Source organism: Pieris napi, chromosome 16 (assembly GCF_905475465.1).
Source record: "Pieris napi chromosome 16, ilPieNapi1.2, whole genome shotgun sequence".
Classification (NCBI taxonomy): Eukaryota; Metazoa; Arthropoda; class Insecta; order Lepidoptera; family Pieridae; genus Pieris; species Pieris napi.
Window position 1 is genome coordinate 10,083,316 of NC_062249.1, and position 17,875 is coordinate 10,101,190.

General features: G+C 33.2%; 1 protein-coding gene across 1 annotated transcript; it reads right to left on the reverse strand.

The window, feature by feature from the left end:
- Window positions 1–798: 798 nt before the first annotated feature.
- On the reverse strand, window positions 799–13,561 carry LOC125057380 (nose resistant to fluoxetine protein 6-like). Its single transcript, XM_047661041.1, has 12 exons — window positions 13,461–13,561; window positions 12,410–12,549; window positions 11,758–12,097; window positions 11,249–11,354; window positions 10,418–10,505; window positions 8,389–8,552; window positions 7,438–7,626; window positions 6,237–6,410; window positions 4,808–4,955; window positions 3,974–4,163; window positions 3,108–3,250; window positions 799–1,091 (listed from the first exon to the last, which is right to left on the reverse strand). Exons 1-12 carry the CDS (start codon window positions 13,528–13,530, stop codon window positions 954–956), a joined length of 1,890 nt encoding a protein of 629 aa, XP_047516997.1. The 5' UTR covers window positions 13,531–13,561; the 3' UTR covers window positions 799–953.
- Between the last annotated feature and the right edge of the window lie 4,314 nt (window positions 13,562–17,875).

Consider the following 17,875-nt stretch of genomic DNA (forward strand, 5'->3'; position numbering starts at 1 on the left):
GTAATGGCATAAATTAATATTAATTAATTGTCTCTGCTAATGCCATTGCAATGTCTATTTGACAAAGAGTGGTTCTGTATTGTATCTACACCTTACTGATTTAAATTAAGTAGTTTATAAGTATTTGTTTTATTAAACCATCACGCACTAACAGATAAACTGTGGCTAAGCTTGTTTTCTAGATTTATAACTTTCTAACTCATCTTTTCTTTCTTTTAACGTTTCTAAATTTTAGAAGCTACGCTGCCACAGTTAACAGACATACCCAACTACTAATTACTATCTATTTGCGTAGAGGGTTCCATTAAGAAATTCCAGTAGACGTACAAAACAGTGGACCTTCAGGTCATAACTGTCCAATTATTATTATTATTATTATAGCCTCTTTATTTTCATATTGAATAATATATTAATCAAGTATATCATTTGATTAATTATTACATAATATGTGCATGCATTAAAAAATAAAATATTAATATTAATAATCCTTAAATTTAAATTCCAATCATAATTAATAATTTCAATGTATATAAATTTTAAATGATAAATTAAAAAGGATCAAAACCAAAATTCATTTTTATAAATCATTATGGACCCCTCTACGGGTAAAGGCCCCCTCAAAGGCTCCACTGTCCAATACAATCAATAATTAATTATCTATATTAACAGAGGTTTGGCAAAATATACCTGAAATGCAACACACTGACTCAGTAAAAGACAAGTATATACATTTTATTTATTTATAAGTCTATATAAACAAAAAGGTTTATGACAACATTTGGTTCAGACGCCTGTTTTAAAAATGACTTATATTCCGCCTCGGCAGGTTGGACCGTCAGATCCATGTTTGGTCAGATTTTGTGGAGTATACAAAAGTTTGCGCATGTTTCTAAATAACATCGACTTCTGATTTATTGTTTCTGGCTAATTTAACGAGAGTGTCAATATATTGGTTAATTCTTCTTTTTAAGTTGCGGACGTTCAGGAACTAAGCAGATCTTAACAATCTTGGAAATTGGACTCTCCACCAACAAGTACACTGGGATCGCTACCAGATATGACAGCCAGACCACGCCCAGATGCATTATCATCTGTGGAAAATAAATCGATTGAAAGTTCATCCAATAACCGCAAACCTTCAGCAGCTATATATGTTTATATAAAATTCTTGTGTCATCGTTTGTAACCAAACTCTTTAGAACGCTTCACCAATTTTCATGAAAATTGTAGTGTATTTTCGGTAGGTCGTAACCTATTTTTTATATCTCTAACTGGTAAAGGTGGATCATCTCAATTATTTTTATGATTAGGCATTATAATATGCATTAAGCTTTATCAGCTTTCAGGGTCAGCTAGTTATTACAGATATACAAAGCAATCTGATTTTTTATAATAATTATCAAAGTAGGCGATCTAATTAACATATTGTTGAGGTAATGTCAAAATAATGAGGTCGAATCCATACACGCTCGTAAAGATTTCCGGCACCTAATGCTTAATTAAATTAATAAATAATTACATATATAGTAATAATAAAAATAATTAAAAAAAATTTAAAAGAAAATTAAAACAATTTTAAAAAGTTTGGTCCCTGTGGCAGTGTACCTTTAACGCAGCATTTCCTCGCTGTATTTTTATTATTACTATGTAGGTTAAGTATGTAAATACTATAGTATTATTTATATGTTTTGTGATGTTTAGGTTTTACATATTATATAGACGAAATTATTTCCCTTTCTTATTTAATGTAATGGGTACAAATTTTGTGAAACTATATTAATTTATATATGATATTAACATTATTAATTTCCCATAAACAAATGTCTGATAACGATTATTTAGAGAGTCAAGTGAATGATTTTTATTCGCGTTTACGTTAGAAAAAATAAATAAAAAAAAAATGAAAAATCTCACGTGAGATTGGGGGTGGGGGAGCGGCTTGAATAAAATCTCACGACATCTCACCAGCGGGGGAGGGAGGTACAAAAGATTTAAAAAACACCTCACGTAATTTATGGACGCCCCCTAAGAGAACATATTATTTATTACAATTATTCTCGATGTTTAATCAAAGACAATCTATCATTTACGTATAAACAATTTAGTATAGTAATTTGACTGTAATTCTGGGCTGGGGATAAAAATTAAAACTGTCCCATTGCGGTATGCAATACATATCAACATCTCTCTCTCAACATATTTATTAATGAGAATAGAACAAAACATACAGTGGCGCTGCAACCGTTTAGGTCTGGGCCTTAGATTTTTGTTTCGTGATCGTTTATTTTTTTGAAGTGAAACTTCTTTATCGGGGTTGGAAAAAAATTTAGTGTAACATTTTTTCGTTACGCGCCATGTTGCTTTTTGAAGTCAAACTTCTTTATCGGCGTTAGAATGAATTTTTTATCGACGTATGGGAGAAATTTTGTAGCAAATCGTCACGTTTTTCGGTTACGCGCCATCTTTTTCTTGTCCCTACCACGGTTGATCCGAAGAGATTCGAAGCCATTAATAACAAAAATATATAATAACGATAACAATGATAGTAATAATTCTATTACAATTAATGAAATTCTGTAATAATCTTAGTAGTAATAAGGTAAAATGAAATAATTGTATTTGTATTCATGTCTATGATAATAAAAGCCTTTTGTTAAACTTTATTTAACCAATTTCGTTAAGTTGCATATAGTAGATCATTTTTCGAAAAATAAGGTCATAAAGAAGTTTCACTTCTTACGTGTGTACACCTAGTACACGCACACATTTTTTTTAAAGAGGCAATTGTGTGGTCAGTGTTCTGGGCCTGAAAGGCCTTTGACTCTTTTGGTCTAAGGCATGACAGTTTTCTTCGCGATTTATCCTTCATCGTATGAGCCAGTGTTAAATGCGCACAAAGACAGTAGGAAGTCCATTGGTGCACAGCCGAGGATCGAACCTACGACCTCAGGGATGAGAGTCGCGCTAGGCGAACTCTGCCCGGCCTGACGTGTATTAACGTTTTACGTAAAAAGCACTATAATTAGTAATTAACAACGGTTATTTATTAATAACTCTTTAACTTCACACATTAAACATTATATCGTTATACTAATTAGGAAACTTACCAGGTTAAAGTATGAGAAATTGAACAATTGAGTTCTTGATCCCTGAATATACTGAATGATACAAAAGTGTACCAAAAAAACGCCATACGTCAATCTACTTGGTATTCGCCATCCGGGCCATTCGAATATAGAACGGAAATTATCTGTAATAAACATTATAATTTCACTTAATGATACAATAGTTTCAAATCAAATCTTATTCAGATACTATTATCTTAAATAAGTAAAAGTAAGGCATTCGCGCTATAAAACTACAATAGGTGTAATTACTCATAACATTTAATATCACTTTTACAATCTTGCCCTGCAAACATATAAAGCTGTAGTTTGTTTCTGAGACTGTATTAAGAAGGCGCAACGTCTTTGTTAAGGGGGCCTGGTGCTGATTGGTTCTTCTCCTGGGGACCCCACTTACCTTTGCTTCGGCCGTCTCAATTATTTTTAATTAAATAAAAATATTAGTACGAGACCCGGCTGCAGACGATATTTTATTTAAATAACAAGTGAACGAAATGTTTTCCCAAAAATCAATTCAAAATAATTTCATTAAAAATACTAGCGGCCAAATTTTATAGGCAAATTGGTAGTTAAACATTTACTACTACTAATTATAAATTTACATAAAAATTTGGTTTTTAGCAAATACCTAACCGATGAGCGCACTATAACCGGCTGCAGCCGGATCTTAGACCATTATAGGATCTTTAAAGAAACAGTTAATTTGCTTAGATATCTTGAACTGGCATCCATGTATCGTTAAAAATCCGATACTATAAAAATAGACATATTTACGTTTCACGTGAACCGAAACACTTTTAAATATATAGGTGTAACAATAAAGCAAATCCAAAAATAATATCTCGTACCTTCAATATTAAAAATGACTATAATAAAGCCAATGGCTACTACGACCCCAAGCATAGGTCTATGAAGAGCTGAGTACGCGATTCGAAGAGGGAGAGAAGGCCGTTCGCCGTTTGGGTAAACGGCATAACCAGACATCAGAACAAGCAGAAACATAGGCACAAGAAGCCACACCATCACGTTGATATATCTCTGTAATAACGAGGTTAGATAAACTACAGTAAGAAACTAAAACTAGAAAGTCAAATTTCTAAACTTTTAATGCTACAGTGTAAACTCTTTATAACGTCATTTGATATAATGACAAAACCAAAACATTATTTCACTCTTTATAACGCATTAATTCACTCTCTATTGTGAAGAAATATTTTCTTATTTAGGCATCAACAACATACTTAAGAGTAATTGTTTTTATAATCAGATTACACAACTAACCTATTGAGGTACCGAAATTTCTAAAAAGGCACCTGAGTTCATAAACAACCGTCGTTATTGTTAGCGCCTTTGTTATTGGTAATTGCATTAACGCGTGTGCCATTATTCTTAGATTACATTGCCTGTAGGAAATTTTGGTCTCAGTAACTAAACGCACCATTATCACCTATCTATTATATATATACATATAAATGATTATAAATGGTTAAATTTGGTGTTTTTCTCTATAGCGAAAACTCTCTATAACAAACACAATTGTTCGGTCCCTTGAAATTCGTTATAAAGTGTTTACACTGTATATCTTATAATAATTTTTAGAAGCGATGTTTCGAATAGTTAGATGGACACCCAATATAAGCTAGAAGCGCCTAATAAGACACTGTTTGTTAGCAAATACTTACCTTAAATGGAGATATTACTTTCATTGATGAATTCTTATATTTATGGAATATCAGGCCCAATTGTAATCCTATTGCGAAACAACCAAGACTGTTGTAAAAGGATACGTAAACTAAACGAAAACTATTGTCCTTGTGTGTGCGGTAAAATCTGAAAATTGTTAAAATTTTATCTGAGCTTCCAAAAAGGTTCCATTCACTTGAATATTGGCTGGAATTGGCTCTATACATAAGTAGCGATTTCACAATGACGTCATCGATTCAGGAAACTCAATGATGTAGTTTCAATATCTTCAATGTCGCAAGTGGCATGAATATACTTTCAATTAGTGCCTCATAGGAATAATTGTTTAACAGAATGAATATATTTATTTTAATATTACATACAGAAACAACAATTTGAATCAAAGTCTATTGAAATATAAATATTTCACCGAGTGGTTGATAAAGGTTTCGCTGTCAAAACGTTCAATTGTTTTTAGTTGTTTATTTAATGAATTTTGAGATGTCACTTCAAGGCCTTATACCCTGCAAGCAGTGGCGTAGCTAGGTGACCAAGGGCCCTGGGGCAAATTAAAAAATGGGGGCCCACTGCTATGTTTAATCAATGTTTATTAGGTTTAATCAAATAAAAATATGAAATATACAAATACTTTAAAAATGATTTACACGATTTATTGACTTTAACGGACATCAATATGAGTGGTAAAATCAAATAAAATTGAACCACTATATTGCCCAGTACAAAATTTTTTATTGACATTAGCTTACTAACCCCTGATACAGCATGAATTTTTAACCGTTCTCAAAAAAAAAAATTTAACTCGAATTCACAATAAAACTAAGGCATAACTTTTGAATTTCTCTTAAATTAATGAATTAATAAATAATTAAAATCATGTTTTTACAAAGACGAGCAATAATACACACGACGGACACCTTTTTATATATACATATATATATTTTAACGGATAAATTATACAAAATGACAAAAAACCTGAACTTTGATATTAGCTGCTAAAAATATATCATTATGGAACTTGCTATAGTTTTAATTCAAATCTTGATATGATCCATAGGGTGTGTCCACATCTGGCGAATATTCCGCGAATAGCTCGCGAGTGGTTTGCGAGCTGTGCGCGTGCATTTTTGTTCGTGCGCCGCACGCGCGCTGATCGCGTACGGCGCTTAGGTTGCGAGCGATATTAGCCAGATATGGACAGATTACAGATCATAAAATGAAATCTACCGCCCGATTAGCTCAAAAACTACCGACCGGATTTTTGTATGGTTTTCATCAATAGTGCAATTCCTGATAAGTTTAGGTTCAGGTTTAGGAAACTGCAATGTAAAACTATAACCGAAATAATATTAAGTTAGTTCGATTAAAGTATAAAATATATAGCTAATTAATTACTAAAATACAACTTACTCAGGATATGTTATAAAAACTCCATTTACATCTTGGAGCCAGTCATGCAAAGCCGGGCAGACACAGCCTACCAGAAACAGTAGAAGAATGGCAATAGTTCTACTTCGATAGGTTTTAAATGCAAAGAGTATGATCAGTGCTATTGCAAACATTTGGGTGTCAGCTGCAATATGCCTGGAACAAATAATAAATGACTTTTTCCTTTATTTTTAACACTTAACGAGAAAGTTGGACGTATCAGACAGTCCGGGGCGTTGTGGATCTTCCGATTAAGTACTGAATTTCGAATTAGACCTCAGAAGTATTTTTTTTTATAATTAATGCGCCATTTAAAAGAATTCTTGTAACTGTTTGGTCCTGTTTTGTTACAATAGTACAATTAACTAATTATCGTGTGTTTTTTTTATCATCTATAGTTAGTATGTTCCTATTTATTTTATGTATTTATTAGTTAATGTTTTAGTTGTGTTTTTATACACTTACTTTTACACCTACATTCTACAATCATTACAAGACGCCATAACCTAAAACGCGCTAACGAATCTATTTCGACCTAACGATATAAACTCTCAACCTTAGCCGCTCGGGCCTTCGGGCCGGCTAGTGGTTAGACTATTCGAAGATCGTCTTTTTAGGTTGACGGAAACCATAACTATAACCATAACTTGCGTGGCTGGATCCGGACAAGGCTACGCTGTTACCGTGCCTTCCCCGGGCGATTGCTGGTGGCGCCGTGGGGTTTTAGTGGGTATGCACAACAGCGAGTCCCACGTAACCCTTCCCCACCAGGGCAATCATGCGGCGGGAGGGTATGCGTAACGCATTTCCCCACGAAAAAAAATCCATAACTATCCTTCCTTCTCACTTTAATAACGCTCTTAAGGACACTTCTCTAATTATTCTTGCTTTTCTTATGTATAACCTGTATTTTATGATGTGTCCGTTTTAATTTGTTTTTGAATAAACAAATATCAAATGATTCGCTTTCAATTATTCCGAGTTGGTAGTTATAAAACGAAAACAGTTTTTATAATTTTCAATAATCTTTAAACAATCAATGGAACAGCCATAAAAGTGGATCAAATAGAGTTTGAATGTATATAATCATATTAAAAATGTCAACTATTTTATGCTAAAATACAATTTAGCAAACAACTTAAAAGCTCCCGGTCCCATGAAAATAGAAAACTGTACAACACACCATGTTTGCAAGTTGCACGTGTTGTTTCTTCTTATACTAAAGTTGTTGAAATATAGTATATGGCATAACCAATGTGTTCTACAGTCGTTGATAACAGGAGATACGTAGAAGTCCCATAGAGGTCCGGAGCCAATATGTCGGTACCAGGTCGTCATAAAACCAAGAAGCACAGCGAGCGCCGGAGTGAGCCTGTAATTAATTAATTAATTAAACAGTTAATTTTGTAATTCCACGGCTTTTTTAAAGATAATTTATACAATTATTTAAAATATAGCCAAAACGGATTACACCTTATGTACGAAGATCGTTATGTACTAACAAAAATAACTACGAGTAATGTATATCATTTGAGACCTATTTTTCACAAAAGATTCTTTGTTTCATATTAGCCTAAATGTGATTTATTGAAATCGCAAATTATGTACATATATTCCAAAATTGGAAGATGAAGAATCATTGAAAAAACTATAAATAGATAGTTAATGATTGGGGTAAAAAATATTGCAGACTTTTCTTAAGATTCCTAATTTCATTAAATAGCAAACTTACTGTACCCACATAATAAATTTTCCTTAATTCCCGCCGTTGTAGTAGAATTTTGATTTAAAATGTACTATTTATTTTTTTAGAAAACCCTACACAATACAAACAATTGTTTAAATCTTAACGCAAATTAAAAGATTTACAGGCTAAACAATATACTGAGAAAATGCGTGTAGGGTATTTGTGTGTGAGTGTGTAATTGAATTATTTATGCCACTTATTAATTAAATAAATATATTATGTAGGATATATCCTGCCGCAGTCATCCGCTCGAAAATCGACCAGTTACGATACGAAGATTATTTAAAATGTGTTAGTGTGTGATTTATTCAAATAAACATACAAAATGCCTTAAATAGACATTTATATTTGTTTTCAAACACTATAATATAAATAGTCTATACACACCTGCACCACCTGTAAAACATGGCTATCGGGATAAATGTCCACTTAGCTATAACCTCCGAGTTTAAAGCGAGTGTATAACTGAGCAAGCATCCAGACATTATAAAATAGCCTTGTACTATCAGAGTTCCGTTGAATATAATGTATGCCAGTGGGTTGTGGTAGGCCTGTAAATATAAAAAAGAGTTAAAAAGGTTCCAATTAACGTCGTATTTTAGGCACAGAGCAATACTGGCCTATCCTGGCTGTGCACCAAGGGTTTATTCTTTCTATGCATGAACATGCGTAAGGTGTAGTGAAATATGAGAAAATGCCAGGAAACTTACTTATGAAACTGGTTCAAATATGAGCTGAAAGCCATTCTTTGCGAGTGTTTTTTAATAATAATAATAAATCTTTTATTTCGAAAGAAAATGCTACGTTCATATGGTATCATTATAAAAAATATAAAAATAGGCAGGGAAATGTAATTTTAATAATCACAATAATAGAACTGTTAAGGGTCGATTCGACCAAACTTCAATTTATACCCGAGTAACTATACCAAGAATAATCTATTCCATGATTTTAATCTCGAGTAAATCCATAGTCGTTTGTCCACGTAATCGATAGTATAATTGTGCTAGGAATAACAATACGCGAATAGCAAGAGAATGGTGAACGAAAATAAAACTCGGCAAATAAATGTTGTTCTACAACGGGACAGTGTAAGAGCATACATCATGTCAACTCGATTTTGCCGTATTATAGTGTGAAAAAGTAGCTTTTAACAGGTGTCAACTGTCAAACGACAACAAAAAGTTTTTATTTCTTGTTTGTTTGAGGCTTTCGTCTAAAAAGGAACTTCTGTTGAGCCCAGTTGAATTTTATTCTAATATTATAGAAAATAAAAAATCTAAAAACAAATAAATAAATAATAAATTGTTTAAACGTTTCATTATACAATGCTAGAGTATTAATTTAGTGCGTTGCGTTGACTTGAAATTAAAACACAGAATACATATTTGTGAAATGACAGAAATCAGCTGATTGGACTGACTGACGCCATTAAATTATTCTAGGAATAGCTGTTATTCCGTGCGAAACGGCGGTATAGTAGCAATTCCCGAATAAGCCCACTATTCTTAGAATTTGTAGTTGGTAAAACGTTAAATTGATTTACTCTCGATTAACTGACGATTTATTCTAAGATTAAGATTTACTCTTGTTTGGTCGAATCGACCCTAAGTTATTTATAATTGTTGTCAAAACTTATGGTGTTATACTCCTGCGCTATGTCGCACCTTCCCCTTGAAAGCATTTCACGGCAGTGATCTATAGCTTTTGGGAAGGCGATTAAATAGTTTGCCATGACGTAACATTTTTCGAAGTGAAACTTCTTTATCGGGGTTGGAAAAAAATTTAGTGTAACATTTTTTCGTTACGCGTCACATTTTTCCGTTACGCGCCATGTTGCTTTTTGAAGTCAAACTTCTTTATCGGCGTTGGAATTCTTGTCCCTACCACGGTTGATCCGAAGAGATTCGAAGCCATTAATAACAATAATATATAATAACGATAACAATGATAGTAATAATTCTATTACAATTAATGAAATTATGTAATAATCTTAGTAGTAATAAGGTAAAATGAAATAATTTTATTTGTATTCATGTCTATGATAATAAAAGCCTTATGTTAAACTTTATCTAATTTAACTTTATTTAACTAATTTCTGTAAAGTTGCATGTAGTAGATAATTTTTCGAAAATAAGGTCATAAAGAAGTTTCACTTCTTACGTGTGTACACTAGTACGCGCACACATTTTTTTTATATTATCGTGGTGCAAGGCCGCGTTGGGTCTCTCGGTAGATACAGGCAAGTTTTTTAAATGTTTTGAATAATTTTGGATACCTTTTTATGTCATAATTGCTTAAAAGCCGAATCTAATTGATATCCGTGTTATGCCGTTTATAATATTAGTTACGTCTAATAATAAAAACAAAAATATTAATAGTTTGGTATCCGCTAACTATTTTGTGAAGCACTTACCGCCTCAAAATCCCCTGGATTATCAACGAAACCGGAACCAAAAATAAATATCACATGTCCAAGCACCATTGAAAATGATAAAATAGTCCTAAAAAGTAACATTACTTAAGTATTGTGTAATATATGTGTGATACTTAGGTTTTTAAATGGTTTGTATATGTCGCAGGCAACTAGCTTAATTAGCCGTTCGATTAACAGCCTAGCCTTTTAACTAAACGTCGCCGTTTAACTAGCGGCCTGAAAGATATTCAGCCGTATCGTTTGTTACAACAACAACTGGCTGGCTAATGCTTAGGCCATTCGTACGATAGTGTCATTATTTGGCAGAAATAAAAAAGATGAAACATATCACATAAAAAGATTTATTTTTAAATTAAATTGCTTGAATCAAATTCACATTATTATTCACTACAGTTTCATTGCTTTTGTATAGGTTCTACTATTTTATTCCTTTCAATAGAATATTTTAGCTCTGGCCAACGCGACGCCTGGGAAACGATTCCCAGTCGAAGAGCAAATTATAACTAAAATTAATTTTGTTCTCTATCTCTAGTGGATTGTAAAGACCCAAGCAAATAGTCAATTGTTTCAATGGAACAGTAAAATCATTGTTCGGTCACCGTATGTCAGATACGAAGATGGTAGTTGTATGCAAGCAGGCATTTTTTTGCTGATAGCGATATGCTATGGGAAGCTTTAGCTTGGAAAAATTCCATCGCGTTTTTGTTTGATAGAAATATATCAGTATTATAATAAGTCATGTTTTGTTTTATTTTATTTATTTCAGGACAGATTCATCATAATTAAAGAATAATACAAAGTAATAAATACCTCAAACCATTAACACCAGCAAATCTCTCAAAATTTGGACTGTTCTGATGTGACATTAAGTGCTCCACATTTTTTATTATTGAAAAACACAAGAGATACTTGCTACCTGAAAATAAGTGCCAGTCATTAATTTGGTTATTGCGTGTCGAGGCGAGAGTTAGCGCCAACTTTGACTTCTGTATGTTCCATTCCGTATTTCGTTCAAAATCCAATACATTTATGATATGGAATCATAGTCTCGGGAACGGGACGGGCAGTGACTTTGCTTAAGCGTAGATAATATTATAGAAATAGATCTTCTTCAATGTAATCTGTGCTTTTATTTTGGGACTTCGACTTTGAAAACACGCGAACCGTCTGTTATAATTAAGTGCGTTTTAACCGTTTTTAAAAACAGACGAAGAGGAAGACCATAGACGGCTCAGATAGTTTCTATACTTTTTTTAAAATCTTGGGTCTGTTATACACCAGAGAATATCACAGGTCTTCTGTCGATGCTTAATACGTACCATATTCTTTACCGGTGTCATCACAAAAGTTGCGTAAATATATGTCATATATAGATGATATTATGTTAATTGCTATTATGAACGTAATAACGCTGCCAAAGATCCAATCTCCTAAATCAAACTTGTTTTTATCGTTTGATCCTTTACAATAGTAAATTTTTGATATATTCGAGTTCAATTGGTATTTTCTATAGAAGGACTGCTTGACGCATGTTTCAAGGCTGTTATGTAGATCACGCCGTCCATTCGTATCTGTTAGAAAACGTTTACACTTGCTGGTAACGCATATACCACGATCGACAGATGTGTGGTTATAATGTATCGGCAATTCTGAATATTCCTGAAAATTAGTAAAATAATACAATTATACTGTTCTTACAATATCTTCACCTTCATAGTAATAATAATAATTAAAAATTGATAAATAGTTAATTAAAACAAATTTAAAATGTTTTTCCCTGTTGGCAGTGTACCTTTAACGCTGGCAGCATTTCTTAGCTGTATTGCGATACTAATTCGTTGAGCGAGGAAAGCAGCAGCTCTTGGGTCACTTTCATTACTTGTGAGATACATTATGCTTTCATGGGATGGCCAAGTCATATTTTGTACGTAAAGGAAATAAAAATTAGTACTAAACTTTAACTTTACTAACCCTTATCATACGCATAAGATCATTATCTGGAGAGGCTGATAGCGTTATGTTGACGACACAGTACAGTCCTTGCTGTTCTCGGAGACATTTTTCATAGTCATCCATCTCGTACAGAGGAGGCATACGATCATATTCAGTGCCTGCGTTAATTGTATCAAAAATTACACACAAATATTCAAGAAGTATTAATTCTCTCGAAAATGTAAAAATGCGACTCTCATACCTGAGGTCGTAGGTTCGAACCCCGGCTGTGCATCAATGTACTTTCTTTCTATGTGCGCATTTAACATTTGCTCGAACGGTGAAGGAAAACATCGTGTCGAAACTGACATGTCTTAGACCCAAAAAGTCGAAGGTGTGTGTCAGGCACTGGAGGCTGATCACCTACTTGCCTATTAGATTTAAAAATGATCATGAAACAGATTCAGAAATCTGAGGCCAAGACTTAAAGAGGTTGAAGCGCCACTGATTTTTTTTTTGTGGAGTAATAATATTTGTTAAGCACACATCATAATAGTGTAATGCATAACTTAATTAACAATAATAAAACTACAAGTAACAATGTAGACAAATAACAACGTAGATCAAATTTTTCCCCGCTTTCTCTTTCATTTCATCTTCCCAGTTTCTGGTGGGCGACTTCTCCTTTTTCTACTGGGAATCCCAAGAAAGGATATTTTTGACCCATCTGCCATCACAAACGTGGGCAGTGTGACCAGACCATTTCCTTTAATTCTTTTGAGTGTGTTACCACGTCTATTATTTTTGCAAGGTTTTATAATACATTGTTTTTCATTTCGTCTCTACACATCGGAATAATTTAACTAAAGTTATAGTTTCTGTATAAATATTAAGTAAATATATCGTAAGTTGTGTGTTTTTAAAGGCTCTTATCATAGAGTTATATATTTCTGTATGCTGTTGTAAATGTACGTTCTAATTGTTTAAATTATTCTATACACAAAAATTTGAGTTTTATGAATATTGTGGTATATTTGCTTTTATATAATAACGCAGGTGAATTAATAATAATGTTTAATATATTACGTACCATTTAATGTGGCTATAACTGCTCCAGAAAACTTTAGAAATAGAGATAAAAAACAAAATTCAAAATACATTTTGAAACACTAATAGAAGACACTGTTTCACTGTGTACTAATAATATGTAATTAACTCCGTCAATTCACAAACGCTGCTTATACAGTCTCCGCCGACGCTATGATATACATGTTATGTGCAGTCAAAAAGGTTTGACGTATATTCTATGAATTAAAATCGTACTCCTTTTAACATATTAACCGTGAAAATTGGCCTTCATTGATATAAATTAATGGCCACATGAGGTTAGACGAAATTCCACAAATTCAATATATATTCATAAATTATGGGTTTTTTATCGAAATGTTCAAAAAGTAATCATTACATGATATGTTATATTTTTTTATGTACCTCGTTTTAATATAGTAAAAATTATTGTTGTATTACATAGAATCAATATCAAGGGTATGGAACTAGATAAGATTTATATTATTTATAGATATTTGTGGTTTTGGATGGTGCTTCATCACCAAATGCAGAAATCATCCGGTCAACACACTGTTTTTGTGATAAACCACTTCGAAAATCATAATAAATCATCGCTCTTGAATTTTCTCGAGTCAATTCCATTTTCTCAACGACTAAACAAGTTTGACAAAACTTTGTGAAAAGACCGAGAATCGTTTTTAAAAAAAATAAATGGTATTTGATTTAAAAAAAAAGGAGTTTTCAATTAAAAAGATTTAAATATGTCAGGAACAGTACATACAGTACATTCCCGATACTTTTAGTGCAGCCTATGTATAATATTGTATGATAATGAAAATCTCTTAAAAGTTGAGATAAAAACAGCTCATAATTTATTTATTTTTACTAAATAAACTTTAAATTGATGAATTATAGACTGACATATTGAATGCCTCATATTCAATTCACAGTACATTAATTTACGCCAAATCTAATATAATAACATTTATTTCTAAACCTAATTCATTGTTTCATGTAATTCACAAAAGATACTATTATAATGGAAATTTTGTCGTTTTGTTTTTGTCGATCACAGAATCTTGCTGTATCCATAATAGTAAACTACAATTACTTAAATCAACATCGAAATTATGAATTAAATATCTGAAGAAAAGGTTTTTACCCGTACCAGGTCATCCATTCAGCCGTCCTACGCTTCGCTCACTGGTCCCCAGTCTCTATATCAGGACTCATTAAATTCAGCGGCAATGGTTCGGGCAATGTGGCCAGCCCATTGATAAAAAACAAATCAGTGGCGCTACAACCTCTTAAGGTCTGAGCCTCTGATTTCTGAATCTTTTTCATGATAATTTTTCAATCTAATAGGCAAGTAGGTGATCAGCCTCCAGTGCCTGACATACGTCGTCGAATTTTTGGGTCTTAGACATGTCGGTTTCCTCACGATGTTTTCCTTCGCCGTTCAAGCGAATGTTAAATGCGCATATAGAAAGAAAGTCCATTGGTGCACAGCCGGGGATCGAACCTACGACCTCAGGGATGAGAGTCGCACGCTGACGCCACTAGGCCAACACTGCTCATCCAGCTCATTGATACTAGAGCTTATACATATTAGATTTTGGTTTACGGTACCCTTCTATCTACTACGAATTTATGTTAATTAAATTTTATCACTGTTAGTTACATTATCCATTAAATATCAATTACGCATTAGTTATATATTTTTTATGTAAATTTTATGTGATTATTATTTTTAAGTAAGGAATACTAATAATACTAATTAATTATGCAAAAACATTACAAGGTGATGAAAACAAATGTTACTTACGTAAATTCCTGGATGTACATTGTACAATTTGTTATATGTATTTGATTGTGTGCGTTAGATTTAAATACTGTATATGTAAAAGTGCAGTATATGCTAAGTTTATTTTGGCCTAGTAGCTTCAGCGTGTGACTCACATCACTGACGCCGTAGGTTCGATCCCGGGTTCAGCACCAATGGGATTTCACTAGAACGGTGAAGGAAAACATCGTGAGGAAACCGGCTTGCCTTAGACCCAAAAAATGTCGACGGTGTGTGTCAGGCACAGGAGGCTTATCACCTACTTGCTTATTAGATTGACAAATGATCATGAAACAGATACAGATCTGAGACCCAGACCTCAAAAAAGCTTTTAATACCACTGGTCTTTTTTTCATAATAAAAATGGTTACGTGCGGAATTTTCATACATATATTTTAAGCAGCCCTGCGATTCTGTAACTCACTTTTCAAAGCAGTCATTTTACGATTTGGCATTCTGAAAAGGTGGGAGCTTGTAGTTTATTGTTTATCAGAATGCCAAATCGTAAAATGACTGCTTCACGACTGATTTCAGAGCGACCGCCGATGCGAAAACCGCTGTGTGAGTTACAGAATCGCAGGGCAGTATCTACTATCATGTTTCAAACACATACTAGTTGATGGAAGGAAAAATTATTCTTCAGTTGTTTTTTCTTGAAGTTCACGCATAATTTCCTTTACCACCACTGTCTCTCACTGTCTCTCGCAAGCCTAGGTGTGGAAAGGCATATTGCCAGGCTTATTTATGATATATTCTTGCATAGCAAAGGCGATTTTCTGACGCCGTAAAACCAGATCGAACAGAGAAGGGACAATACCTGAAATTAAAGGCTCAGCTAATCACCTGTCCAGTCAAAAACAACCGATTATGAAACCGGACCGATCACATGTAAACGAACTGGCAAGAATAAGAACAATGTTTTTCGCCTATGCAAGTGGAATGTTAATGTTGAAAGATGTCTCTTTTTATTCTCGAGCGGAAGATTCATCGAAGAACCTTTGGTTATGTTTGCGACGATGGTGTTTGGCGTATTCCCTACAATGAAGAACTTTATAACATCCTAGACGACGCCAACATCGTCCAATTCATAAAGTGCAACAGGATCAAGTGGCTGGGACATGTGGCATAAGAAAAACCGGTAGACCGAGGCTGCGTTGGTGGAATGTAGTTGTCAAGGGCCACGTAACAATAGGGATTCGAAATTGGACGCGGTAAGCACTGGATAGATTGCGATGGCGAAGTGTACTTGAGGAGGCTAAGGCCCACAAGGGACTGTATAACCAATAACCATTGAAGAGGATGAAGTAAATATATAATATAATAAATGAGAAAAGGTGGCAACACTGTAAGGGAAACAGCTGTTTAATTTAGGTCCTGCCCTGCGATTCTGTAACTCACTTCACGAACTCACACAGCGGTTTTCGCATCGGCGGTCGCTCTCAAATCAGTCGTGAAGCAGTCATTTTATGATTTGGCATTCTGAAAAGGTGGGAGCTTGTACTTTATTGTTTATCAGAATGCCAAATCATAAAATGACTGCTTCACGACTGATTTGAGAGAGACTGCCGATGCGAAAACCGCTGTGTGAGTTCGTGAAGTGAGTTACAGAATCGCAGGGCTGTAAAAATTATAATTTTAAATAACTTTGTTATATAAGTATTTCCTTAAAGTTTTTCCATCTTGTTGCTAAAAGTTTTCATTAGTGCTGTGTTAAATTAGGATTTGCTAACAAAATTAGCGTCTAAAACGTTAAGTGTGAGTTAGGTTGAAAAATTCAAATTTTTATTTCCTTTTACGAAATATCTCACTATTAAACTTGTGACAATTAGGGTCTGTTTCACAATATATAGCTAAAGTACCAAATAGCTATGCAACACATAAATTATTTATTTATTTATAATTCATTGCCATAATACACATAATTATACATATAAAAAAACAAAAAGTAAGTAGGTTACATAAGTTTTTAGGCAACGGGCGGCCTTATCGCTAACAAGCGATTGCTTCCAGGCAACCCTAATAAAAAACAATAAATAAAAAGAGAAACACTACATTAATGTAAAATTAGAAGCATTTAATGTACATTTCTTTTTTGACGTTCATAAGTGGTCATTGTGTTACCTACATCAATAACTGATTTTTGACTTGACTTGAGTTATTAACTTGTATCATGTATTAATTTAATTTGGTTCATTTTTTTATTTATTTTATTATTGAATAAAAATTATAGTTACAGGGTCCCGATATACAGTTCTCACTACACCAGGAGCTTGGGATACGGTTTGTTATGCAAACTGTTGTTGTCAATATTATTCTTATTATTGAAGTACATACATGATGTCTGTGTGTGTTTTATTACCTAAATAAATATGTGTGTCTCAAAAACTTCACATCAGTTTAATTTCAAATAAAGCACCAATGACTTATTTAAAAGACCTTATGTCGAATATATAAAATTGCAAATGTGTCTGACATATTCATGATTTAATAAATCATTTAGATGGTGATTTATTTGCAATTTTATATATTCGAAATAAGGTTTTTTATATAAGTATTTAGTGCTTTATTTGAAATTAACCAGATGTGAAGTTTTT